A 27,874-nucleotide genomic window follows, 5' to 3' on the forward strand; every position below is an offset into this window, starting at 1 on the left:
GTTCCTCTTCAGTCTTCCTCTTTCTGTTCTTAGGATTGAAGTGAAATGTGTTAGACCTTATTATGTCCATGTGCGTCTCTACTCTTGTTTATCCATGCTTTCTTTGGCTACTTCCTTTTGAAAATAACCCTCCAGTTCATGAAGTCTTCATCTGTATCAAATTTGATGGTAAACCACTCATGGAGTGCTTTAGTTTTAGTACCTTTTCAATTCTTTCCTTTCCATCTAACTTCTTTTCATTTCATGTTCTTTGCTGAAGTTATGACTCTTTTAATTTCTTGAACATATCAAGCATTGTTATTTAAAAGGTTGTGTTTAATAACGCACCATCTACACCTCTTCCTGCGGGTTGTTTCTAATTTTGTTTTGCTTTTCTTGCCCTTTGGTGATATCGTCTTACTCTTTGTGGGTTTGGTTATTTTTACATGTGTTCTAGATACTGTAATGAAAAATTATGGGAATGAAGTGAAATTCAGGATGATGTTATCCAGAGAGGATTCATATTTGCTTCTGACAGACAGCCAGGGGCCTCAGTAGTCCTAGATTACATTAATCTCATCAGCAGTTGAGATGATTTGAAGTCTAAGAAAAATGGTAGTTAATTTTGTAGTTAATTAGCTACTTTCATTTTTTGCTATGTAATTATTTTATATGTGAAGATTGAATGCTTTGTAGTTTTCTTACTCCTAGGTTGCAGCCCTTTGGTGTCCAAACTTAGTTTGGGGGATTACAGTATTACCCTCCTCCCATACCAGGCACTCAATTCTAATTTTAATCCTCTTAGCTGTGTATCTGTTCGAAGATTTGCTCATGTTCTTAGCTGCTCGTACAGAATTGCCAGGTGCCTATATAGGAGAAATGTGACTTACCTCTTGGTTTTTTGTTTTCCTTGATCTTAAATTCTGTAAGTTTTCAATTTTGTTAGTTCTTTGATGCCTTTCAAATAGATTTTTTTCTTTTCAGTTCAGGTGTTCAGGTTCTCATGGGCAGGTACTTTGCTATTACAAGAATGTAACATTCTGTTTAGTAATTTTTATTCCAGATCTAACAGTTAATGAACACATATACCTGACTGGTCATATGCAACTCAATTTTATTCAAAGTGTAGTAATTACATGTATATTTTTTTGTAAAGGACAGGTATAAATTAATAAGAGAAGTTCAGTTTTTCATAGCTTTTCTTTTCCTAACTTTCAAATATTATTAATAAAAACATGGCTGTAGCTCATCATTTTTATAATTTTAGGGTAAATACTATCTCTGGTTCATGGCAAACACCCATTCAGAGACTGATCAAAGTCAAAGATAAGTCCTTTAAAGGAAATAAATTCAGATTCATAAAAAACTCTTCACTGTATCATTTTCATTTTTCTTACATCACAGCTTATTTCTGGTATGTCTATTTGTTTGTGATTAAAATATTTTTATTTTATGAAACGATTTTAAAACCAGTATCTTGGTCTGTTTGGGCTGCTGTAACAAAATACCACAGACTGGGTGGTTTATAAAGAGCAGACATTAATTTCTTACAGTTGTGGAGGCTGGACATCCATTCCGGGTGCCAGCATGGTTGGGTGAGGGCCTTGCAACAAGGTGGACTGTTGACTACTCCTGTCTTACACGGTGGAAGGGGCCAGGGATATCTCTGGAGCCACTTTTGTAAGGCCTCTAATCCCACTCATGAAGGCTCCACCCTCATGACCTAATCATCCCCTAAAGGACACACCTCCTAATACCATCACCTTGGGCATTAGGTTTTCAGCACATGAATTTTGTGGGGGGACACAAATGGACACAATGGCCAGGTGAAAATTATAGTAGGAATGCAAGGCTCAACATCAGAAAATCCATCAATGTAATGTATCACATTAGTAGAATGAAGGAGAAAAACATTGTATCGATGCAGAAAGGCATTTGACAAAATCCTTTCAAGTTGAAAACTAGGACTGGTAGGACCTTCCTCAACATGATAAAGGGCATTTATGAAAACCCAAGCTAATACTGTAGACAGTGGTGAAAGACTGAAAGCCTTCCCCCTAAGATCAGGAGCAAGACAGAGATGCCCACTTTCATTACTGCTACTTAACATAGTACTGGAAGTTCTGGCCAGAGGAATTAGGCAACAAAAAGAAAGAAAAGGCATCCAAATTGGAAAAGGAGCAATAAAACTATATTTGAAGATGACACGATCAGGTATTTAGAAATTCAAAAGGAATCCACAGACGTTACCAGAACTAATAAACAAGTTTGGCAAAGTTGTAGGGTGTAATCAGTTGTGTTTCAGTAACACCAACGGCGAACAATCAGAAAAGGCAATTAAGGAAACAGTTCCATTCACATTAACATGTAAAAGAACAATATACCTGGGAGTAAACGTAACCATGGAGGAAGAAACTTGTACATTATAAATTATAAAACATTGCAGAAGGAAATTAAGACCAAAATAAGTGGAAAGACATCTTGGGTTCATGAATGGGAAGACAATACTACCCAAAGCAATGTAGAGTTCAGGACAATCCCCATGAAAATTCCAATGGCCTCCTCTCTCCCTCCCCGCCCCCCCCCGAAATGAAAAAGCTGATTTTGAAATTCATGTGGAATTTGAGAGGGCCCTGGATAGCCAAAATAGTCTTGAAAAAGAAGAACAAAGTGGAAGACACACAGTTCCCTGTCTCAAAACTTCAAAGCTACAGTAATCAGGGGTGCCTGGGTGGCTCAGTTGTTAAGCGTCTGCCTTTGGCTCAGGTTATGATTCTGGGGTCCTGGGATCGAGCCCCGCATCGGGCTCCCTGCTCAGCGGGAAGCCTGCTTCTCCCTCTCCCACTCCCTGTGCTTGTGTTCCTGCTCTTGCTGTCTCTCTCTCTGTCAAAGAAATAAATAAAATCTTAAAAAAAAACCCAAAAACTACAGTAATCAAAACAATGTACTGATGTAAGGATAGACATACAGAGTTTAGAATTCTGAAATAAATTCGTACATCTTTGGCCTATTTTTAAATTTTAATTCTAGCATAATTAACATACACTGTTATATTAGTTTCAGATTAATTTCAGTTTCAGTTATATTTAGTTTCAGTACTATGTATGATTCAACACTTCCATACATCCCTCAGTGCTCATCACAGCAAGTGCGTTCCTTCATCTATTTCACCCATCCCCCACCCACCTCCCCTTTGATAACCATCAGTTTGTTCTCTATAGTTAAGAGTCTGTTTCTTGGTTTCTCTTTTTCCTTAGCTCTTTTGTTTCTTCAGTTCCACATATGAGTGAAATCATGGTATTTGTCTTTCTCTGACTGACTTATTTTGCTTAGCATAATATATTCAGGTTCCACCCATGTGATTGCAAATGGCAATATCTCATTCTTTTTTAATGGCTGAATAATATTCCATTGTTACATATATACCACCTCATCTTTATCCCTTCATCTGTAGATGGACACTTGGGCTGCTTCCATAATTTGACTGTTGTAAATAATGCTGCTATAAGCATCAGTTTGCATGTATCCCTTTGAATTAGTGTTTTTGGGTAAATGCTTAGTAGTGTAGTTGCTGGATTGCAGGGTAGTTCTGATTTTAACTTTTTGAGGAACCTCTATACTGCTTTCCACAGTTTGGCCAATTGATTTTTGACCACGATACCAAGCCCATTCAATGGGGAAAGCCTAGTCTCTTCAAAAGATGGTGCTGGGATGACTGGATTTACACATGTAAAAGAATGAGTTTGGACTCCTTCCTTACACCATAGACAAAATTTCAGAATGGATCAGTGACCTAAACAGAAGAATTAAAACCATAAGACTCTTAGAAAAAAACATAGGGATTAATTTTTATGACCTTCGATATTGCTTTGGATTCTTAGGTGTGACACCATAGCAGGAGCAATGAAAGAAAAAATATATCTTTTATACTTTATCAAAACTAAGAACTTTTTTTCAAAGATTTATTTGAAAGCATGAGCAGAGAGAAGAGGCAGAGGGAGAGGGAGCCCGTTGAGCAGGGAGCCTGATGTGGGACTCGATCCCAGGACCCTGGGATCATGACCCCAGCCAAAGGGAGACACCCAATGGACTGAGCCACCCAGGTGCCAAAACTTAAAACTTTTATGCATCACAATCACAGGACATTATCAAAATGGAAAGAACTTACAAAATGGGAGAAAAAATTTGTAAAACATAGAGATTAAGGGGTTATTTAGAATATGTAAAGAACTACCAACTCACTAAGAAAAAGATAAACACCATTAAAAATGAGTAGAGGACCCCAAAAGACTTTTCCCCAAAGAAGATAAATAACCAATAAACATGAAAAGATGCTTAGTGTCATTAGGGAAATGCAAATCAAAGCCACAATGAAATATGACTTCACACCTACTAAGAGGGCTATGAAAAAACCCAAACAGAAAATAGCAAGTGTTGGCTGGGACATGGAGAAATTGGAACTTTCACACATTCCTGGTGTGCTGTGAAGTGGTATAGCCAGTGTAGAATGCAGTTGGGTGATTTCTGAAAAGGTTACATGTAGAATTACTATATGATCCAGCAGCTCCTCTTCTGGGTATATACCCAAAGAATTGAAAGCAAGACTTGGACAGATACTTTCTTTTTTGCAGTTATTCATAGTATCTAAAAGGTAGAAGCCACCCAAATGTCCATCAACAGATAAATAACGCCACTGAACTATACACTTAAAAATGGTTAAAATGGCAAGTTTTATGTTACTGCACCATACTTAAAAAAATTAATCTGTATAAAAAGCCACTGAATTGTTCACTTCTAGTGATGAAACGTATGTGAATTATGGCTCAATAAAGGTGTTATTAAAGGGTTAAGCCTTATTTCCCCATGCACATTTTGTTTTTTAAGCTAGTATTTTGTCAAATCCAGAAGTCTGGAAAGATCTTGCTTTACTAGTATAGCTAATAAAATAATTGAAACATGTTTGTTGTTATCAGGAATCTTGATCAGTGTTTTGCATGCTATTATTTTCTGTTGTTTAGTGTAATTTGCTTTAAATAAACAAGGTAGGTTTCCTAGCAGAAGTGCTCTGTTTCACAAGTTCTCCATGTTCTATACTTGCTACATATGGAAATTGGACAGCAGTGGATTGTTCTGGAGGCTCTTAGGGGAGTATCATTGCTCTTTAGTGTCCAGACTTAGTAGCTAACCAGTTATTATCATAGACTAGACTAGCTTTATTCCTCCTTTTATTTTTATTTTTTAATCTCAGGGCTTATTCAGGAATGTATTCAGTCAGTAAGTGCTTATTGTACACTGCATGGTACAAGTTAAGGGCATAAAGTTTGAAATACAGCCTGCTTTTAAAAAACTTGTTGAGTAACGCATATAAAATAATTATACAACAACCAATAGCAACATGGCATTAATTGTAATTGTAGACTTTATGTATGTAGCTTGTTTTAATAAAAACTGAATACAACCTAATTGTAACTTTAACTTGATTATAACTATAAAGGAAGTTATAGTAAATAAATAAATATCTTTTGTGAGATAACTAACAAAAGACCAGACATATCAAAGAAACTAATGCTAGAATAGATTGGAATTTAGTGGATGATTAGAAGTGTATCACATGAAGAAGGTAGCGGGAGGGGAAGAATGAAGCGGGGGAAAACGGAGGGGTAGACGAACCATGAGAGACGATGGACTCTGAAAAACAAACTGAGGGTTCTAGAGGGGAGGGGGGTGGGGGAGGATGGGTTAGCCTGGTGGTGGGTATTGAGGAGGGCACATTCTGCATGGAGCACTGGGTGTTATGCACAAACAATGAATCATGGAACACTACATCTAAAACTAATGATGTAATGTATGGGGATTAACATAAGAATAAAAAAAAATTAAAAAGTGTATCACATTTCATTAGAGAAGAAAAATCAGTAAATCGTGTTAGTACAATTGATTACCTCTTTGGGATAACTTTCTATATTTTTACTTTCTGTCCTATTCAGAAAGTAACTCCACAGTTTTCACTTGGGCATGTAAGATGCTTGGAATTTGCCACTCCATCCTAATAACACGTAAAAAGCAGAACTGAAAAACCAACGGAATGTACTGAGATTTATGAAGGCATTGAGGCCACAGGACAAAAGTTGGAGAGACAGAAAAACAGGACTTACTGGAGCAAAAACCCTCCCACAGAAACATCTGCAGGAACCAGTGCTGGCTAAGTAAACCTGAATGTAATTGATGAATTGCTGGAGGCTCAGGGTGGACAAGTCTGAGTTAAAAATCTAGGGGAACCCAGTCCTAGGGGTCCCCCACACTTTGGTAAGATTTACTAGAGGAGTAAGGAGCTCTTAACTCCTTTACCCAGAAACTCTACCAGGCCCTCCCGGTGAATATTGGAGAAAAATCCCCTTGCCATTCCATTGGCAGGGAGGGGAAAAAGAACCATTTTAAAATACTCCAGAGTTGTTCTGTTCTCCTTAACAAGGCCTGTCTTCAAGAGAAGCTTTCACCAGAGCCTAACTGACCTAGGGAAGGGAAATACCCAGCTCTGGCTCCCTCTAGTAATCCTGTCCCACCTAATGGGGTAGACAAAGCTGAGAAGGACTTGGAAAGTTCACAGTGCAGGGGCACAGGCTCACCAAAACACTGATTTACCCAGGGACTCGAGAAAGCAGTCCCTTCCCCACACCTCACACTGCATTACTAAATGCCTTCTTATGCATTTCTTTTTACTTAGTACTTCATGTACGCCTTTTGAAGGAAAATAAAAGGTCCTACTCAAAGGCAAAACAAACACAGAAGAGATTGAGCCGGGGTGCCTGGGTGGCTCAGTCATTAAGTGTCTGCCTTCGGCTCAGGTCATGGTTCCAGGGTCCTGGGATCGAGCCCCACATCGGGCTCCCTGCTCGGCGGGAAGCCTGCTTCTCCCTCTCCCACTTCCCCTGCTTGTGTTCCCTCTCCCGCTGTGTCTCTCTCTGTCCTATAAATAAATAAATAAAATCTTAAAAAAAAAAAGAGATTGAGCAGGCATCTGAACCTGAGTCAGCATGGCAAGGATGTTGGAATTATCAGAACAGGAATATCTTAAAATATGAAGAGTTTATTAGAGAATGAGTGGGGAGAGGGGCAGAGGAAGAGGGAGAATCAGGCTCCTGTGGGGCTCAATCCCAGAACCCTGGGATCACGACCTGAGCTGAAGGCAGACACTTAACTGAGCCACCCAGGCGCCCTAAAAAACAGATTAAAATGCTAAGAACTTTAGTGAAAAAGTACACAACATGCAAGATTAGATGAATACTGTAAACAGAGATGAAAATTTTAAAAACATCAAAAAAATGCTAGAGTGCAAACACATTGTAACGGAAATGAAGAATGCTTTTGGTGGGATCATTAGTAGACTGCACATGGCTGAGGGAGGAATCTCTGAGTTTGAGGATATGACAATAGAAACTTCCAAAACTGAAAAAGAGAAGAAAGACCAAAAAAAAAAAAAAAAAATCCAAGGAAAATGGGACAGCTACAAAAGGTGTGACATATACCTAATGGGAATATCCACAGGAGAAGAAAGAACAGAAGCAGTATCTGAAGCAGTAATGACTGCAGATTTTCCCAAATTAATGTCCAACGCCAAACCAGATCAAGAATCTCAGAGAATATCTAGTAGGATAGGTGCCATCAAAACTGCAGTTTAGGTATATCATTCCAAATCTCAGAAAATCAAAGATTAAAAAAATCCTAAAGAAGCCAGAGGAAAACATTATAAAGGAGCAAAAATAAGAAATACATGAGATTTCTTTTCAGAAACCATGCAAGCAAGGAGAGAATGGAGTGAAAAATTAAAGGAGTGAGGGGGGAACCCCCACCAAATTAGAGGTGTGTATTTTGCAGAACTATTTCTCAAAAGCAAAGGAGAAATACTTCTGAGACAAACCTTGACCGAATTTGTTGCCAGGAAAGAAATCCTTTAGAAGGAAAATGGTACATGCCAGAAACTTAGATATACATAAAAGAAGATCATTGGAGATTGAGTAAGTAAAGGTAAAATAAACTTGTTTTTCTTATTAATTGATCTAAAAGATATGTTTGTTCACAATAGTAACAATGTATTTGCCTTTGTGTTCTTATGTGCATCTAAATACTTACGTATGCTCATGCATCAGTGAAAGGAATGACACCAATGATAAAAGGAACAGAAGAGAGGTATTAGGAATATTTTGTTTTCAGGTCCTTCTACCTGTGAATCTGTATACTATTACTTAAAAATAGACATGGGTTAGTTGTAAATGTGTATTGCGATCTCTAGGGCAACCACTAAAAAAAGTAACACCAGCAAAAGTAAAATTGATATGCTAACATAGAGAAAATGGATACATGTAAAGTACTCAATTAAAATGACAAAGAGAATATGGGTGGAAGTCAAAACTAGACAAGGGACAAAGGCATAGAAAACAGTAACAAATATGATGGACATTCAACTATATTGAATAATCACCTTAACATGGTCTAACTGCAACAATTAAAAGATGAGATCGTCAGAGTTAATAAGACCCAATAATATGTTGTCTGCAAGAAACCCATTTTAAATATAAAGACATAAATAGGTTAAAATAAATGGGATAGAGGAAGATATATCATGCTGACACTAATCAAAAGAAAGTAGTTGTAGCTATATTAATTTTAGATGGAGCAGACTTCAAAACAAGAAATGTTATTAAGTATAAAGGTGAGTATTACATAATGATAAAGGGATCAGTACTCAAAGAGGATATAACAGTTCTTAATGTGTATGTGCCTAACAGCAGAATGTCACTGTATTTCAGGCAAAAACTCTTAGTCTGCAAGGGGCAATAGATGAATGCACTGTTATAGTTGGAGATTTCAACAGCCCTCTCAGAAATGGACAGGTGCAGTAGGCAGAAGATAAGTACACAGTTGAACTCAACAACAGTATTAACTGGGTATCAACAATATTTATAGACTACTTCATCCAACAGCAACAGAATATACATTCTTCTCAAGCTCACATAGAACACTCACATTCTTAGCCATAAAATACAACTTAATAAATTTGAAAAGATTAGAAATCATACAGTGTCTGTTGTTAGACCACAATGGAATCAAAATAGAAATAACAAAGATAGCTTGAAATCTCAAAATATTTGGACATTCAGCAACACACAGGCGGAAAAGAAATCTTGAGAAAATTTTTAAAAATTTTAATTAAATGGGGGCGCCTGGGTGGCTCAGTTGGTTAAGCGACTGCCTTCGGCTCAGGTCACGATCCTGGAGTCCCGGGATCGAGTCCCGCATCGGGCTCCCTGTTCAGCGGGGAGTCTGCTTCTCCCTCTCACCCTCCCCCCTCTCATGCTCTCTCTATCTCATTCTCTCTCTCAAATAAATAAATAAAATCTTTAAAAAAAAAAAAAAATTTTAATTAAATGAAGATGAAAATACCAAAATTTGTAGAATATAGCAAAAGCAGTTTTTACAGGGAAATGTATAACGTTGAATGTATATATTAGAAAAGAGGAAAGATCTGAAATCAGTATTCCAAGCTTCCACCTTAGAACACAAGGAAAAATTAAATCCAAAGTAAACAAGAAAAGAAATAGAGCAGAAAAATGAAATTGTAAGTAGGAAATCAGTGGTAAAATTAAGTCAAAAGCTAGCTATTTGAAAAGATCAATAAAACCAGTAAGTCTCTCGACAAGCTAACAAAAACAGATACAAATAACTAATATTAGAAGTGAAAGAGGAGCAAAAAAAAAGGGGGTGGAGAGGAGCTATCACTACTGATCCTCTAGACCATAAAAGGGTAATAAAGGAATGCTGTAAACAACTCTATGCCCACAGACTTGAAAACTGAGATGAAATGAATCAATTCCTTGAAAGGCATAATCTGGCAAAACTTCTGCAAGAAGAAATAGTCTGTGTAGGCCTATGTAAAATAAATGGAATCAGTGATTAATAAACTTCAAAAACAGAAAGCACCAGGCCCAGATGGGTTCACTGGTGAATTCTCCCAAACATTTAGGGAAGAATTTATACCTTTTCTCCACAATCTTATAGAAGGTAGAAGCAGAAGAGTACTTCCTAACTCCTATGAGACCAGCATTACCGTAATACCCCAAACCAGACAAAGACATTACAAGAAAAGGGACTAAAGGCCAATATCTCTCATGAACATAAATGTAAAAATCTCCAACAAAATATTAGCAAATTGAATCTAACGTATAAAAAGTATTATGCCCCATGACTAAATGGGGTTTATCTCAGGTATGCATGGTTGCTTTGGTATCTGGAAATCAATTAATGTAATCATCATATCAACAGGCTAAAGAAAAATCAAGTGATTAATAGATGCAGAAAAAAGCATTGGGCAAAATCCAACGCCCATTCATAATAAAAACCAGCAAACTCTCGGAATAGAGAGGAATTTCCTCAACACGATAAAGTCTACCTACAAAAACCCTGTACTAACATCATCATACTTAATGATAAGAAACTCACAGGTTTCCTGCTGAGATTGGGAACAAAGCAAGGATGTCTCCTCTTACCATCCCTTTTCAACATTGGACTGGAAGTCCTAGGTAAAGCAGTAAGACAAGAAAAGGAAATTGAAGTATACAGATTTGGAAGAGAAATAAAACTGTCTTCATTTACAGATGACATGATTACACAGAAAATCTGAAAGAATTGACCTGAAACTAATAATTATAGCACGTTGTATGACAAAAAATTAATATATAAAAGCCTATCACTTTCCTATGTACCAGCAATGAACAAGTTGAATTTGAAGTTAAAAACACATTACATTTACATTATCACCCCCAGAATGGAATACTTAAGTACAAACCTGAAAAATATGTATAAAGTCTATATGAGGAAAACAGCAAAGTTCTGATGAGATAAATGGAGAGGGAACCCTTGTTCATGGATAGGAAGACTTAAATATTGTCAACATGTCAGTTCTTCCCAATTTGATCTATAGATTGCATGCTATCCCAATAAAAATCCTAGGAAGTCATATTTTGGAGATCAACAAAGTGATTCTAAAACTCATATGGAGGGGCAAGAGATCCAGAATAGCCAATACAATATTGAAGGAGAAGAACAAATTTAGAGATTTCAAGACTTACTGTAAAGCTATGTTAATTAAGACCGTGTGGTAGTGGTAAAGTAACAGACAAATGGATCAGTGGGACAGATGGGAGAGCCTGGAAGTAGACCCACATAAATATAGCCAATGTTCTTTGATAAAGGAACAAGGGCAGTATAATGGAGCAAGTAAAATGTCTTCATCAAATAGCACTAGGATGACTGTGCATCCACATGCAGAAAAAATCTACCTAGACACAGACCTTATACCCCTCACCACAGTTAACTCAAAATGGATCATAGACCTAAAATGTAAAATGCAAAACTGTAAAACTTCTGGAAAATAACATAGACAACCTAGCTGTCCTGAGTATGGCAATGACTTTTTTGGATACAACACCAAGGCACAACCCCTGAAAGTAATAATTGATAAGCTGGACTTGATTAAAATTAAAACCTTCTGCTCTGTGAAGGACAGTGTGAAGAGAATGGTAGGATGAGCCACATACTGGGAGAATATTTGTAAAAGACACATCTGATAAAGGACTGTTACACAAAATAGACAACTCTTAAAACTTGACATTAAGAAAATGGACCTGATTAAGAAATGAACAAAAAATTTGAACTGACACCTCACCAAAGATGATATACAGGTGGAAGGTAAGTGTATGAAAAGATGTTCAATATTCTGTGTCATTAGAGAATTGCAAATTAAAACAGCATTGATTTATTACCACGTGATTGTGAGAATGACTAAAATCCAAAAAACAGGGACACCACCAATCGCTGATGGGAACGTGGAGCATTAGGAAAGTCACTGCCAGTGGGAATGCTAAATGGTGCAGCCATTTTGGGAGACCAGTTTCTCACAAAACTACAGGTTCTGTTACTGTACGATCCAGCCATTGCCTTGCTTGTTATTTATCATAGGACCTGAAAACTCACACGTAGGAACCTGTACAGGGTTGTTTTAGCAGCTTTTTTCATAATTGCCAAAACATGGGAGCAACCAAGATGTCTTATAGTCAGTGAATGGGTAAATAAACCATGTTACATCCATACAAGGGAACATTATTCAGCACTAAAACGAAATGAACTATCATACCATGAAAAGACACGGAGGAAATCTTAAATGTGTATTGCTAAGTGAAAGAAGCTACTCTGAAAAGGCTGCATACATCCTCTATGAGTCCAACTATAGGACATTCTGGAAAAGGCAAAATGAAGGAGGTAGTAAAAAAAATCTGTGGTTTCCAGTGTTTGGGGACCCAGAGGGATGAGTAGGTGGAACACAGGATTTTTAGGACCGGGAAACTAGTCTGTATGATACTTTGATGGTGTGTACTTGTCTTTATGCTTATGTGAAAACCCATAGTGTGTACAACACCAGGAGTGAACTGTAAGGTAAACTGTGGTCTTTGGGGAAAATAGTGGCGTGTCAGTGCAGGTTTGCTGATTGTAACAAATGTGATTTCTGGTTTGGGATGTTGATAACGGGGGAGGTGGCAGATGTGTGTGGACATGGGACTCTGTGTTTCCTGCTGAATTTTGCTGTGAACCTAAAACTGATCTACAAAACAAAGTTTATTAGTGTTACTACTTTTTAAAAAGTTATTCTCAGATGGATAACAAGTCAATATTAAAAAATTAAAAAACAGGAAAATACACTTGAATATTTTTCTGACCTGAATGTGGAAGGACTTCTAATCAGGAAAGTTATCATAAAAGAATACATAGTTAGCTATATTTCTGTATAATTTCATTTAGTCTTTACTAAAAGACAAAAGTATTTGGATAATAATATATAAACATGTTAATATATAAATGGAAAAATGGTATGGATAGACTATCAGTAAAAAGTAATTTAAAATTACGAGTGGACTTGGTGCCTAGGTGGCTCAGTCGCTTAAGTGTCTGCCTTCAACTTGGATCATGTTCCTGATCCTGGGATTGAGTCCCGCATCAGGCTCCCTGCTCAGTGGAGAGTCTGCTTCTCCCTCTCCCCTCTGCTCATGCTCTCACTCTCTCTGTCAAATAAATCAGTAAAAAATCTTTAAAAAAATAAAATTACGAGTAGACTTTGGAAAAATTTCAACCTAACCTAAGTAATAATGACATTATACAATGAGATTAAATTTTATTTATTTTTTTTTAAAGATTTTATTCATTTGACAGAGCACCAGCAGAGGGAGAGGGAGAAGCAGACTCCCTGCTGAGCAAGGAGCCCAAAGTGGGACTTGATCCCAGGACCCCGGGATCATGACCTGAGCCAAAGGCAGATGCTTAACCGACTGAGTCACCCAGGCATCCCGAGATTAAATTTTAAATTACATGTAATATTTGATTAAATTACTTTAAAATATTTATAAAATATATTTGTTAGTGTAATAATAAAACAAAAACGTGAACCCATCTACCACCAGAAGCAGACATTGGAACATGTTTGATGCTGTGTCCTGGTGGGTCCTCTTGCTTTCTTTTCTCTGCCTCCCACTATTTTAATCTCCTTACTATCATGTTTATCAATTCCTTCAGGACACAGTTTTCCTACAGTTGTATTTATCTCCAAGTATTACATTGTTTAATTCTGCTTATTTTTTAATTCCCTGATTTGATTACTTTTATCTTTTCCCCCGTTTGTAGCATTTGTCGGATATAAAAGAAGATACATAGGTGGAAGGGATTGCATTAAATCTGGATTTGTAGGGGTAGAGAGTATCAGTATCATTTGGGGGCTAGCCAGAGTTGCTTGGACCAACTCACACCCATTAGGATGGCTACTATCAAAACCCAGAAAATTACAAGTGTTGATGAAAATGTGGAGAAATTAGAACCTTGTGCACCAGTGGCGGGAAAGTAAAATGGGGCACCTGCTGTGGAAAACAGTATGGCAGGTCTTTAAAAAGTGAACCCTGTAATTGCTGGGTCATAGGGTAATTCTGCTTCTGAAAGCAGAGTCTGGAAGGCATGTTTGTATACACATGTTCATAGCAACACGTGGAAGAAACCCAGGTGTTCATCCACAGATGAATGGAAAACAAAGTGCAGTACATCATGCAATGGAATATTATTCAGCCTTGAAGAGGAAGAAAATGGGGGGGAACCTTGAGGACGTGTTGTTACGGGAAATATGTCAGGCACAGAAGGACAAGTATTGTATGATTCTACCTCTGTGAGGGACTTAGTTTCATCACAAAGGAGAAGCAGAACGGTGGGTGCTGGGGGTGCAGGGGATAAGGGCTTAGTGATTACTGGGTGCAGAGATTCGGTTTCACAGGATGAGGTGAGTTTCGGGGCGGGACAGTGTTGGCAGGTGCACAGCGGTGTGGATGTATTTAATGCCACTGAGCCGCACGCTTAAAAATGGTGATGCTGATTTATGTGTATTTTGCTACAGTAAGAGAAATTGAGGAAAAAATTAGTGGGAAGCTTTTGGTTTTGTGTTTTTATTTTTTTTAACTATAAGCCTCTTGAGAATCACTTTCTGAAGGAGCTCCTCTTCCTAAAGGGAGCCAAAAAAAAGATTGAGGACTGAGTTAAATCTCTCCCAAGTCTTAAGGTGGTCGTCGTCGTCGTCTTTTCCTTCTTCTTTTGATAGCTTAATCTTTGCTATAACACAAATGAAAGCTTACTCTGGGACTTTGTTCTTCACGTAACAGCTGGAAAAGTTGAATTTCATAATTTTGTATCAGAAGCTTGTCATGTTCCTAACTGCAAGGCCACCCTGAAAGACATGAAGAATGAGGCCTGTCCCTTCTTAGTTGAATGGGTAGATTCTTTTGAGGAATTTATAATTATTTGCACAAGGTGATACATCTGTGGAGAGACCTATAAGCAAATTATAACTAGAATATACAAGAGAGTCGAGTTTAGTTCTAGGAGAGGGGTTGGTTAGGAGCAAGTCCCAGGAAGAGCAAAGAAAGGGCAGAGCACAGCTTACCCAAGGGGATGGAGGTACGGCGTTTCTGGGCAGACTTAGGAATTTTTTTTTTTTTTTAAGATTTTATTTATTTATTAGAGAGAGAGAGCGAGAGCAGGAACACAAGCAGGGGGAGTGAGAGAGGGAGAAGCAGGCTTCCCACGGAGCAGAGAGCCCGATGTGGGGCTTGATCCCAGGACGCTGGGATCACGAACCTGAGCCGAAGGCAGACGCTTAATGACTGAGCCACCCAGGTGCCCCAGACTTAGGAATTTTGAGTAGTTAAGTTTAGTAGTAGCATACACTCAGGGAAGAGGGCTGTGGAGTTGGATTTGGCCATGTCATTGAAGACCTTGAATGAGAAGCTGTCTGTACAAAGGATCTGAGGAACTCATTTTCTGGGATTTTCTTTTTATTGATAAACACCCAAATTGCTATCTTTTGATATCTAGCTACATTATTCATATTTACTAGACGGTGGAAGGACTTTTGTCTGACTGGCTTATTGCTATATTCCCAGAGCCTAGAAGAATATCTGACCTACGTTAGTGAATGCATGATTTTAAATTTCCTAAGAAGGGAAAATCTCCGTGGTGGTTCTTTAAAGAGATCTTGTCCTAATCGGTCAGGCTGGTTCTGTTGTTTTTATAACTGGTCTCAGACTTCATCATACTCAGCTTACTTGGGTTTGAGTTCTTTGCAAGGCTCTCTTTGGGCTCCTGAGCATCTCCCTTATGATATATGTATCTGTGTTGACTTGGTTCAGATTCAGGTAGATCTCAAAAATCTTTGGTTTTAACTTTACATCTGTTTTCCTGAACTTTACATTTGTGCATTATTTAATTCTTTAGCCTTGATTTTAACCATTTCTAGCCATTTGGTGATAATCACTTCTAGAGTTTCTGCTATTAGTGTCCCCCTTATGTTCTTTTGGTTGTTATATAAATAGTAATATCTACTATTTAGGTATTATTTTAAAATGCTAGCTTTGGTTTTATATATTTTCTGTAGTTCTGAATAAATTATTACTTGTACACATATGTACTTAGAAAAAACACAGGTTGAATTGCATGTTTACATGATGTGATCACTGCCCTGAGACCCTCGTGCTTCCGTTGTTACGGGCGTCATAGCCCTAATGAAACCGAGCAGTGATTTTTATCCTGGCTTTCAACAGCCAAGTATCTTTTAAAGAAATTAAGGAAATTTCTCTTAAATTTCCCCATATACTTATATTCTGCAGCGCTCCCTGAGCTGGAATTGGTGTCCCCGGTGCGTGGACTGCTCCAGGACACCTTTGGATGGCATTGTCCTATCTGCCCTTACAGTTCGTGGTTCATGTGTATGTCAGACTTCCTCTGCCAGCGTCAGGCTCTTCTCTGGCAAGGACTACAGTTCTTACATTTTTACATACTTCACTGTATCCATATCTGTGCCTTACACAGAATAGACACCTGTTGTCTTTCAGATTGTGTTTTTCGTGGGAGTATGTGCAGAACCTGACGACTTGCACTACCGCAGTTCACCGTTAGATGTCACTCTGTGACGTACTTGACATTCTTGCCCAAACTTCCCTCCCTTGATGCTGATCCCATTCAGGAAGGCGGCTTTCCTCAGCAGATGGTCTGGCTGAGAAGTTTCTGTACGTTTGAAAGTGGTTTCTTTCCAAACACACATTAATAAATTATAATTGCAGTTGTGACTGTCTTAGTTCTGCATCTAAGTCTGTACTGAACCCAACTGATTTTCCTTAAGTTTTCTTTAGAATTTGAATGCTGGCTTTATGTTTTGGTTATTCTCTCTTTGGAGCAAAGTCTGCAGCTATTACAAGTAGTGGTGGGAAGAAGTAGGATATTCAGGAATACCCTAGAATGTGCTTGGAATTCTTCTGTTAGCAACACACTTCTGAGAGATGCCTTATTCCAGGAGGCCGGCTGAGCCCAGACTTGTGGGAAGAGTCTCTAGATGAGCATTCATGGCGGCTGCCGGTTTCTTTTGGGTTTGTCAGAGGGAGAGTGAGAACTGACTTGTCTGTGAAAAGAAATGTGGAAGCAGAGAAAGCCGACTTGCAGGCTCCGCCGGCCCATCATGGAACACAGGAACGTGTCAAGAATGAGTTTCCTTCACTCATTCTCCTCCTCTGAAAGATAGGAAGGGTCAGGTCAAGGAGGTTTGGTGTTCACCCTATGCCCGAGGGCCTGCCCACACTACCCTGTGTGATTGAGGGATCTGGCACCTCAGTGTGCAAGGACGTTCCTGACGGCCCAGAGCCTCGGTGCCCAGCTGCGAGTCCCAGTGTTCGCGGAGCCTCTCCTGCTGTACCACCACCCATCCGATATCCAGGAGGCAGCCCATATCCCCCTAGATTTGACACAGCCGGTGGCTGTTCTCCTCACCAGGCTCAGGATATTGAAATTTGAACGAAATAGTGGTATTGGTTCTGAATAATATAATGAACAGCCTCCCAACCCAAGCATGTGACCATTTCTGATGATGTGGGCCCACCCACGTCCTCCTCTGGGACACCAGCTCCCAGCCTTTCATGCCTCAGTTAGAAATAGATTCTGTTTGTGGTTTTATTTGAAAAGAAAAAAAAAGAACGCTGTTTTCATTTGTCAGTATGTCTACATAAAATTGAAATTTTAAAACGATGAGTATCATAAACTGAGAACCAAAGAATTAGGACATTTGAATTCCATTTATATTGCTCTGTCATATTACAGTTACAGTGTAGTAACAAAAAGTGAAATTTTATGTTCTATTTTTGCTTTGGAATAAAATTGAAATGTACGTGTTTTTTGATATGTTACTATAGGGTGACCACTTGTCCTTCTTGGGAAGACCTTTTTAACTCTTTGACCTTAAAATGTTATTCTTTATGAAATAACAAAGTGAATGACGGTTTTTGCAGAGTAACCCGTAATGGAGAAAAGTTGGTCATGCTACATCCTGTGTTAGTGTATTCCCCAGTAGTTGGGAGGTGCTGAGTCTGTTACTACACTGATGGTAGTTCATCTTGTAATCCATGCTTTCTTTCCCCTTATGTTTTTGTGTTTTCCTACAGTTACAGAAGTGAACAGGTCATGGCACGTCTAACAAAAAGGCGACAGGCGGATACAAAAGCTATCCAGCATCTTTGGGCAGCCATTGAGATTATACGGAACCAGAAGCAAATTGCCAATATTGACCGTATTACAAAGTAAGTACATTTAAGCAAAAATATCCTTGTAAAGTTTCCTAAAAGATTTTTTGGGGAAAAAAGGTCCAAAAATAACTTATTTATTATGCTCATTGACACATTACAAAGTAGCAGTCACTTTTTGCCTTGTATACACTTGTCAGAAAAACGAGAGAGACATAGACGGGCAACTTGTGTTAAGATGTTTAATAAACAAATACCAGAGAAGTAAAACATCACTGTGTACTGTTTATAATAGCTTTTTTTTTTTTTTTTAAAGATTTTATTTATTCATTTGAGACACAGAGATACAGAGAGAGAGAGAGCATGAGCAGGGAGAGAGGCAGAGGGAGAGGGAGAAGCAGGCTCCCTTCCGAGCAGGGAGCCCGATGCGGGGCTCGATCCCAGGATGCTGGGATCATGACCTGAGCTGAAGGCAGACGCTCAACCATCTGAGCCATCCAGGTGCCCCTATAATAGCTTTTTAACGATCAAACATTTTTTAACTCTTGGGATCAAATCTTTAAGTCTTTTTATTAAAAAGGCTTGCTGTTGTGTGCCTGTCTAAAGCACAGTGTTGTTGTTCATTGTTCACTGTGACTGGAGGACAAGTGTTCTGTGCAGAAAACACCCTCTTCTCGGTCCCTAGCCCACTAACCAGGACATCCTGACCATTTTGTCCTGTATTTTGGAAGTTATATTAAATCATCAATTTAAAAAAAGTTGGGTTTTTTTTTTTTTCCTAGTTTCCAATGCTATTTATTTTGGTAGACCAAGATCAGGATAGGAAACAATCAGACTATTTTATCAATACTCACATTATAAGGGAGTCTTTAAATAGAACTTGATTTTATTTGTTTCTCTGAGTATTTTTAAGGGAATAAAGCTAAATTCATCTCTTTTTAAATGTTTGAGTGATATTTTTTGGTAATTTAGGTAGAATTTCTTTCTTTATTCTTTGTACAGATGATTCCTTAGATGCTGTATGTAAAAATGGGAAGTGGGTGATTTATGAGCCCCTTTAATGAAATGTTTATTTTTGTCCTTACTAATAAGTAGTAGAATTGAGCACCACATATTTTTGTCTCTTACCTACATTCTCTTAAAGATTATAAAGGTTGCTCATGAGAGGATGGACCGGAGAAAGGGAGAGGGTGTTGCTGTGTGTTGCTGTAAGTCTGTATTTACCCTTTGAGCACTTAAAGTTGCCGTGCTCCTGCAGGCCAAGAGAAGAAAAAAATAGGTAACACTTAGGGGAAATAAGAATAAAATAAAGAGTACACAATAAGTCATATTAGTATGTCCTTATAAAAAGCAAATAACTTGAGGGTATGTTACAAAGTACAAGTTATAGTGAGGTGGTATTGGCCTAAAAACATTTCTTCGAAACCTCAAGAATAAAAAGCCGTAAGTATTTTCCTATGGCTGGGATTTTCTTAAAAAAAAAAAAAAATGGTTTATGTATATTAAAATTATTTATGGAAGAATGTGGAAATCAGATGCTGCTCTTTGGATTTAACGTTTAGACTTGGGGTCATTGACTGAACTCTAGCAGTGCCTCTCCCTCCTCCAGCATCGTCCTAGAGCTGTGGAGGTTTTCCCCGCCCGGGGTGCACCGTCTGGCCGCGAGGGTCGCCGTTAGCTCGTGGCCATGGCGGGTGCAGGCGACCTGCCGCGTGTGCGCAGACGTTTGTCAGCAGGAGTGCGCACCCATGCGCATCTTGCATCCTGTCCTCTCTTCATCAGCACAGCCTCAGGCTGCCAAGGCTGACTTTTCTCCATGCACTAGGGTCCGTAGATCTTAAGGTGCAGCTGAAGAAGTGTATTCACCTACCAAAAAGTTAACATCCTATCAGTGTTGTCTAAAGATGAAAAGGAACTGAGAAAATCAGAGGGTAAGTGTTGGCAGGGGCCGTCTGAGCACCACTACACCGTGGCATCCGTACTTCTGTCACAGCCTGTGTGCCTAACCAGCTGGCCTGTGCCTGAGCGTCCGGGCCGCGCTGGTGCCCTTGTCGCACCCTGGCCGGAGCAGGTTGGGAGGAGCGCTGCCCCATGATGGGGAGTCAGGGGTCTGGGCTGTATTCTGAACAGGTGAATGCTTTCCAAGTCTTCGATGAACTTTAAGTCCAGACCCTCTGCTCAGTTACAGCCGAGCCTGAACCTTGTTGTCTTTTAATCATTACGCACGGGTGACGTTCCTGACGGCTGTGGAGGAGTTATGGTAGAGAAGGCACGTGTGGTCGCGAGGACTCCTCTACCGTGTCTGGTGAGAATGAAAGCTAGACGGCTTCCGGCACACCTGCACGTGTTTGGGCTCCCTGTCCTGTTGGGAAGCCTGGCAAACCCTGAACACTGGCGTCAACCTCTGTGTGATGTTCTAGTTCTGCTTGTGTTTGTTTCTTTGAAAATGTCTTTGAGGTCACCTCCAGTCTAAAGGTTCTCATTCATCCTTGATTGTGATTTTCCTTTGTAGTTTATTTATTGAAGAGACTGGTTCATTTGCTCTGTGGTTTCCCATAGTCTGGCTTTGGCTGGTTGCATCTTGTGTATTTGTTCCTCTGTGTTTCGTGGAAGTGGATAGTTGCCCTGGAGGCTTGGGTGGGGCGAGACCCCTTCATAGGTGCTATGTCCTCCTACCAGGAGGCCGTGATGTGGGCTTCTCGTGTAGTCAGGTTGCTAGCCTTGATGTGTCTTGGCTTACGCCAACAATTCGTTAAGGGTTGCAGAATGGTGATAATCTAATGCCATCTTTCTGTTGTAAACTGGAATACTTCTGTAAGGACACAAACTTGCCATCGCATGCTGTTGAGCAATCCTCTGGTGTGTTCGTATCTGAAGGTAGAGTAACAGGCTCTTTTCCTTTTTTGCCGGTTTTTTAAAAACAGCATCCTCTAATGGTAACTAATTAGTTTTTTAAGTGTCATTTGGAATTCATGCATTTCAGTACTTTTGATATACTTCAGTCCATTTCTGACAAAATATTTATGCTCAGATTTTTCTGTCTTCCATGGGTTTGGAGCCTCTCCACGTGGACTCCTGAAGTGGCTTTCTGCTTTCTCACCCAACAGGATCTTTCAGGCTCATCTCTCTTGCAGTCCGCCCCAGACCTGGAACCTTTGGTTTCTCCAAGGGGCTCCAGTTTCTGTCACATAGAAATTGTGTCTCAGAAGCATGTCTGGCCCTCCGTGTGCTCACTGCAGCTTGCTTGGTCTTTCCAGGCCCTCTCGTGGGCAGAGGTAGTAAATATAATTGTAAGAGGAAAAACACCTTATGAATGCATACTTGCATTTTTGTTGGAATTTGTGGCTACTGGGTTTTCCATAACTCTTCTACCAAAACTTTTCTTACACAGTAAGGAGGTCATGAATGGTAGTTACTCAGTTATTGTATCCAGCATTATATATCCAGCATTTGGAGAGTAATAACACCAACATTGTAACCAGTAGTGTGTTTCCTGGAAACAGTGTAGACTGTTTATCCCTGTTCTTAAACAGTTGTACTGATTCTGACCAGCCAGAGATGAGGCCAGCCGCCTGACATGCTCTTCCTCACCACTGAACGTTGGTTTCCCTCTGCAGTAAGTGTGTATCTCATGGTCCGCACCAGCCCTCTCTTGGTGTGCAAAGTTCATTCTCTGGTCGATTTCTTTTTTATATTCTTTTCCCCCAGTTTTACTAAGATATAATTGACATATGATGTTGTGTTTATAAGGTATACAACATCATGATTTTGTATTTGTACCCACTGCAAAACAATACCTCAGTGTGTTCGGGTAGCATCTGTTCCCTCACATAGTCACACATTTTGTTTCTTGTGATGAGAACCTTTGAGACCTCCTCTGTTAGCACCTTTCAGATACACGGTCCGTTATTACTAGCGGTAATCAGCATGCTGTACCTGACATGCCCAGGACTGATTTCTCTTATAACTGGAAGTTTATACGTTTTGCTCCCTTTCCTGTTTGACCCACTGCTGGCCACCACCAATCTGTTCTCTGTTTCTGTGCGCTTGGTCTTTTTAGATAACACGTGGGAGATGAAACAGGGTTTGTCTTTTTCTGTCTGACTTACTCCACTTAGTACAGTGCCCTCGGGAGCCATCCACGTTGTCACAGAATGATGGGGTTTCCTTTCTTATGGCTGAGTCATTCCCTTGTATATACACGTCATCTTCGTGCACTCCTCTGTCAGTGGGCATGCAGGCTGTTCCCATGCTGTGGCTATGGTGACTAGTGCTGCCGTGGACGGGGCAGGGTGTAGATAGCTTTTTGAGATAGTGATTTCATTTCTTACGGATAAATACCCAGAAGTGGGATTGCTGATCGTATTGTAGTTCTATTTTAATTTTTTGAGTAGCCTCCATGCTGGTTTCCAGAGCGGCTGCACCATCTAGGACATTCTTAATCAAGACTTTGTGGGAACTGACCTTCGAGTGCTTGCTGGCTTGTCACAGCTGGTTGCAGCCTTTTTAGTGCATCAGTTTGGCTGGATTTAAAATCCTTAACTTGTCTATTCCTTTCTCTGGGGTTTTTATATGTTCTATATGCTGGCTTAAAGGGCTTCTTGTGGTCACCATGCACCCTAGGAAAGAGGCCTGCATGTTTTCTACCAGTTTCTTTTAAGTCTCTCCCTCTGTTTTTAAAATAGTTTTGTTCTGTTCAAAAAGTATAACTAACAGAAACTTCTTTAACAGATTCTGTCATTTGGGGTGGAAAGTACTTACACCAAAGGAGTCAGTCTGAAATCAAAGTACATATATGGGATTACGCTTGATTTGTAATTAGTGGTTAAGCTGTCCCTGTCACTTAAAGGTGCATGTTTAGGGACGCCTGGGTGGCTCAGTCGGTTAAGCGTCTGCCTTCGGCTCAGGTCCTGATCCCAGGGTTCTGGGATCGAGCCCTGCATCGGGCTCCCTGCTCAGCGGGGAGCCTGCTTCTCCCTCTGCCTGTTCTGCCTGCCCCTTCGCCATTTGTGCGTGCGGTCTCTCTCTCTGACAAATAAATAAAATCTTAAAAAAAAAAGATGTATGTTTATAAATTGGATTTGATGATAATGTAAAATTCCATAGTTCTCATTTGAGAGCTAAATAAACAGAAATAAATTTTCATCTCTCAGTAAAAACATATTTTTAGAAACTGAAGTATGTTTTGTGATGCTTAATCATCATAAAATTGAAACCAACAGGTCATTTTATCATAAAAAATACAGTAGTCATTTGAATGAAGGTGAGCAGAGGCAAGATTTTATGTAAAACAAGTATAACATTTTTATGCTTAAGATCATAATGTTAGCTCTTGTTTTACAGTTTTTAAGTCAAGGAACAAAGATTAAGAATCATAGACAGGGGCACCTGGGTGGCTCATTTCGGTGAAGTGTCTGCCTTCGGCTCAGGTCATGATCCCTGGGTCCTGGGATGGAGCCCCGCATTGGGCTCCCTGCTCCATGGGAAGCCTGCTTCTCCCTCTGTCTGTGCTCGCTTGCTCTCTCTCTGACAAATAAATAAAATCTTTTTAAAAAATGACAACAGGGGCGCCTGGGTGGCTCAGTTGGTTGGGCGACTGCCTTCGGCTCAGGTCATGATCCTGGAGTCCCTGGATCGAGTCCCGCATCGGGCTCCCTGCTTGGCGGGGAGTCTGCTTCTCCCTCTGACCCTCCCCCCTCTCATGTGCTCTCTCTCTCAGTCTCTCTCTCTCAAATAAATAAATAAAAAATCTTTAAAAAAAAAAAAATCATCTTTAAAAAAAAAATGACAACAAAATCAGTAACAAATGAAATTTAAACTTTCAATCCCTAAGATTTCTCATATTATTCATAATTCATAATCGCATCATTTACGGTCACCTATATTTTAATATTCCATAAAATAAGTCACATGTGTCCACTTCTGTTTTGTCTTAAACCCTCACATACTATTCACATCTAACTTGGATAATTATAAGGTGGCATTAGTGTTTCATAAAGTATTCTGAGTAATCATTATAATGTAAATGCATTCTGTTGAAGCAAGTATGGATTTTATGTTCATCTCTGCCAGTATTATGGGCTAGTTTGTACCATTGCAAGAGGTCAGATGACTTTTTGTGCCTGCTGGACAAAGCCAGTGACCCTTTCTGTTTTCTTGCTGTCTCGGGTACCTGCGACTGTGTGTTTCCAGAGGTGATGGTGCCTGACTCACGTGATTAGGCTGACATGGGGTTGGAAGACTTCCCGTTCCAGTTAATGTTTCAGATCAGGGCATCAGTGACCTGTATCGCTTACTCTAGGGTCACACCCCAGGTATAACTGTGCCCTCTGCCCTCTTTGACACGTTTGCAGTGACTGCGTCCTCCTGGAGCACCACCTATCGCTACGGGCTGAGCCGTCTGCGCCCGGCTGGCTTCTCAGGTTGCACGAGGCACACTCCATCTCTGTAGTGACTTGTTGAGAGTTCACTCCATGAGAGCCGTAAGAACTGCCAAGTTACCATTTTGCTTTGTCTCTGTGTCAGTTTCTTTTCTTTTTTGGCAGACAACACAAAAATAAGGAGCACTTCCCAAATTTATGTGTCCTGCTTGCAAGGGACCGTGCTGATCTTCTGTGTGTCGTTCGGTCTTAGTGTATGTTCTGCCAGGGCGAGCCCTCTATTGATTCCACTCCCTTACTGGGTTTGCTGAAGAGGAGGGGATGGCCATTGCCTGTTACCTCTTTGGAAATAAGTTATTTTGAAAAACTAGCAGTTAATATTATGCTGTAAATGCAATCTCAAGAATTCTTCACAGGCTTACTAACTGCACACCCATTTCCATTTGTAATGATTTATTCTTTCTTACATTTCTTCTGTGGTAGCAGATTGGCAGGCACAATTTACCACTGTTATTTTATTTTACATAATAACAGCCTTGCAGGAGAAGTCACAGATTCTGAGCAACCGTAACGTACAGCTTCACAGTGAGCTTTCTCAGGTGTGCTGAATTCTCAGGGCACTCCTCTTGCCTTGGATTACTGTCTAGCTGTTTTCATGTTTGACATTTCTCTGCAGTTCTGTGAAGGAAACATATGGACAAGGCACAGAAAAGCGTAAACAACCATTCGAGAGTAAATGAGTGTGATCAAGTAATGGGAGAGGCATCGCAGACGGCCCAGGGCTCGCCCCACATGCTGGTCTGTACTGATGGATACACTCCTGGCCGCAGTCCAGGGGTCACTGGATGTCAGGAAGTCATGGAAGGCCTGTATTGGTTGGGCCTGGGAGGGCGGGTGGGATTCAGGCCGAGGAGAGTCCGAGCAGAGGGACTGGAAAAGGAGGTGAAGACAGAGAGGGCCAGACAGGAGGGCCTCTGAGGCCAGCACTGAGGTTTTTATCCTGGACCTAGAGGGCGATACCGAGTGTATTTGGAATGTGGACGTAATGAGAGGAAAATACACTAGTTTCCCTCCCCAGAGAGATGGAATGTTCCCTTCAGGTCTGGAGTGGGCCTGCACCTCCCTGTTCTGGCCCGGGTCTGAGCCCGCCTGGTTCCTTGTCCGCAGTAGCAGCACGGTGCTGACTGGGCTTCCGGCCGCCCACACCTGCGGTCTCTGTTGCTTCCCATCACTGGTGTCAGAGGTGTTTTTCCAGAACACCATCTTATCAAATGCTGCGTGACTGACAGCTTCCTCTACTGCTCGTGAGCCCAAATTCCCATGCCAGCGTATTACTGCCTGGGCCTGCCACTTTCCACCCAGTGTGCTGTGCTCCAGATGCCCCGGGCTCCCCTGCAGGCCCCCGGATCCTCGGTGGTCCACACTCTCTGGGATGCTGACCCCCCTGGACTCATCTGCCAGGCAGACTCCTCTTGAAGTCATGTCCCCCAGGAGGTCGTTCCTGACCCCTCCAAGTGAACATAAGCCTCACCCCTCATCAGTATTTTTCTAGATTATAGGTCTCTTTGTTCTTCTTTAAGATGCTGGTTTTTATTTCCCCATTGGCACAAAGTGCAAATACCTGACTGAACAGGGCGTTTGTGTGAGCCCTTCGCATTAGACCCCGAGTGTCCTCCTTTTCATGCCCTGCGGCTCCCTACTCAGATTTCCATCTGGTGACACTGTTCTCTTCGGTCTGAGCACTCTCTTATTTTGATTCTTTTTTTTTTGTATTTTTCCTTCATTAATAGACAAAACCTACCCTTTTAAGATTCAACCCAATATTCTCTCATATGATTCATTCCTCGGGATAACCTTGCTCTTGGTCACAGTGATGTATATGAAAATAACTTTTATTATTTATTACAGGCTCTTATTACTAAAAAAATTTCTGCTTCCTTTGCTGATAGTGAGCACCTTGCGGGTAGGGCATACGTCTTTCCTCGGTTTGGATCTTAGTGTGAAGTGTAGCTGGGACAAGGAGGTGAGGACAGGTTTCCTAATAATACTCAGTTGCATTCGTTGAAGACATAATTTCAAGGAGGCTCAGAACTGAGAGTCGTAGTTATTCTGTGACAAGCCCTGTGCTATGTAGGATTTGTCTCTGTGAATTCTCCCAACTCCAAGAGGTCTGTTGTCATTCTCTTCATGTTGCTGAAGATGATGGAGCTCAGGCAGGGAAGATCTTGCCTGAGGCCACAGAGGTTGTTGGTGGCAAAATGCAAATACGAATATAGATCTCTCTGATGTCGTAGTCCAAGCTTCTGATCATTCACTGTTTCCTTTGGTATTTGATGGACTTGTACCCTTGCATGTGTTGAAGATTTTAGTTCATTGTCACGTTTGTGTCCTTCCATATCACCATGTAACAACCTAGACATTCAGAGGAGCTTTTATCGTGGCAAAATACACATCTTAACCATTCTTAACTGTAGTTCAGTGGCATTAAATACATCCACACTCCTGTGCACCTGCCACCACCGTCCCTCCCCAAAACTCATTGTTGTGTGAAACTGAATCTCTGTACCCAGTAATCACTGAGCCCCCATCCCCTGCGCCCCCAGCACCCACTGTTCTGCTTCGCCTTTGTGATGAATCTAAGTCCCTCACAGAGGTGGAATCCTGTCGTATTTGTCTTTTTGCAACTGGCTGTCTCACTTGGCATGATGTCCTCAAGGCTCATCCATGTTGTGGCATAAGGAAGATTTCCTTCCTCCTTAAGGCTGGATGATACCCCACCGCACGGAATGTGGTAGACCCCGCATCTTGTTACCCATGTGCTCGTCCATGGATACTTGGGTTGCTCCTGTACGTTTGCTTTTGTGACTAATGCTGGTATGAGCTTGGGTGGACAGAGCTGTTTGAGACCCTGCTTTCAGGTGTTTGGGGTTTATACCCAGAAGTGGAGTTGTGGGATTCATACGGCAGTTCTGTTTTTAGTTTTGTGGAGGAACTTCCATACTGTTCTCCACACTGGCTGCACCAGCTTGCATTCCCACCAGCAGTGCATGAGGGTCCCCTGTCTCCGCCTCTTTGCCAACACTTGTTATTTCCTGTCTTTTTGGGTCTAGCCGTTCTGACAGGTGTGAGGTGGTACCTCATTGTGGTTTTGATTTGCGTTTCCCTGGTGCTCAGTGACATCGAGTGTCTTCGCATGTGCTTATTCTTGTATATTTGGGGATGTGTCTCTTCAACTTCTTTGCCCGTTTTTGAGTCAGGTTGTTAGTATCAGAAGTTTTGTATATATTCTGGATGTTAATTCTTAACCAGATGTATGATTTACAGATATTTTTCTTAGTCTACTCTGTAGACAGTGTCTCCTGATGTACA

At 40.5% G+C, this 27,874-nt stretch overlaps 1 protein-coding gene and 1 non-coding gene across 14 annotated transcripts in view; one reads left to right on the forward strand and one right to left on the reverse strand.

Moving 5' to 3' along the window:
* ZMYND11 (zinc finger MYND-type containing 11) overlaps positions 1-27,874 on the forward strand; it is a 130,634-nt gene that overhangs the window by 39,464 nt on the left and 63,296 nt on the right. For 12 of the 13 annotated variants that reach the window (XM_081820481.1, XM_081820487.1, XM_081820486.1 and 9 more), the window contains exon 2: positions 18,048-18,182. In XM_081820481.1, coding sequence (XP_081676607.1) covers positions 18,067-18,182 — 116 coding nt within the window. In that variant the 5' untranslated portion in view covers positions 18,048-18,066. Of the gene's footprint in view, positions 1-16,179; positions 16,626-18,047; positions 18,183-27,874 lie in introns of those variants that run through there. The other variant, XM_081820479.1, reaches the window with a different exon arrangement.
* On the reverse strand, positions 24,678-24,780 carry LOC115939098 (U6 spliceosomal RNA). The gene has a single exon (XR_004074036.1). It is a non-coding gene; the product is annotated as a U6 spliceosomal RNA (small nuclear RNA).

This window comes from Leptonychotes weddellii, chromosome 5 (genome assembly GCF_054177405.1).
Source record: "Leptonychotes weddellii isolate Sample4059 chromosome 5, ASM5417740v2, whole genome shotgun sequence".
Classification (NCBI taxonomy): Eukaryota; Metazoa; Chordata; class Mammalia; order Carnivora; family Phocidae; genus Leptonychotes; species Leptonychotes weddellii.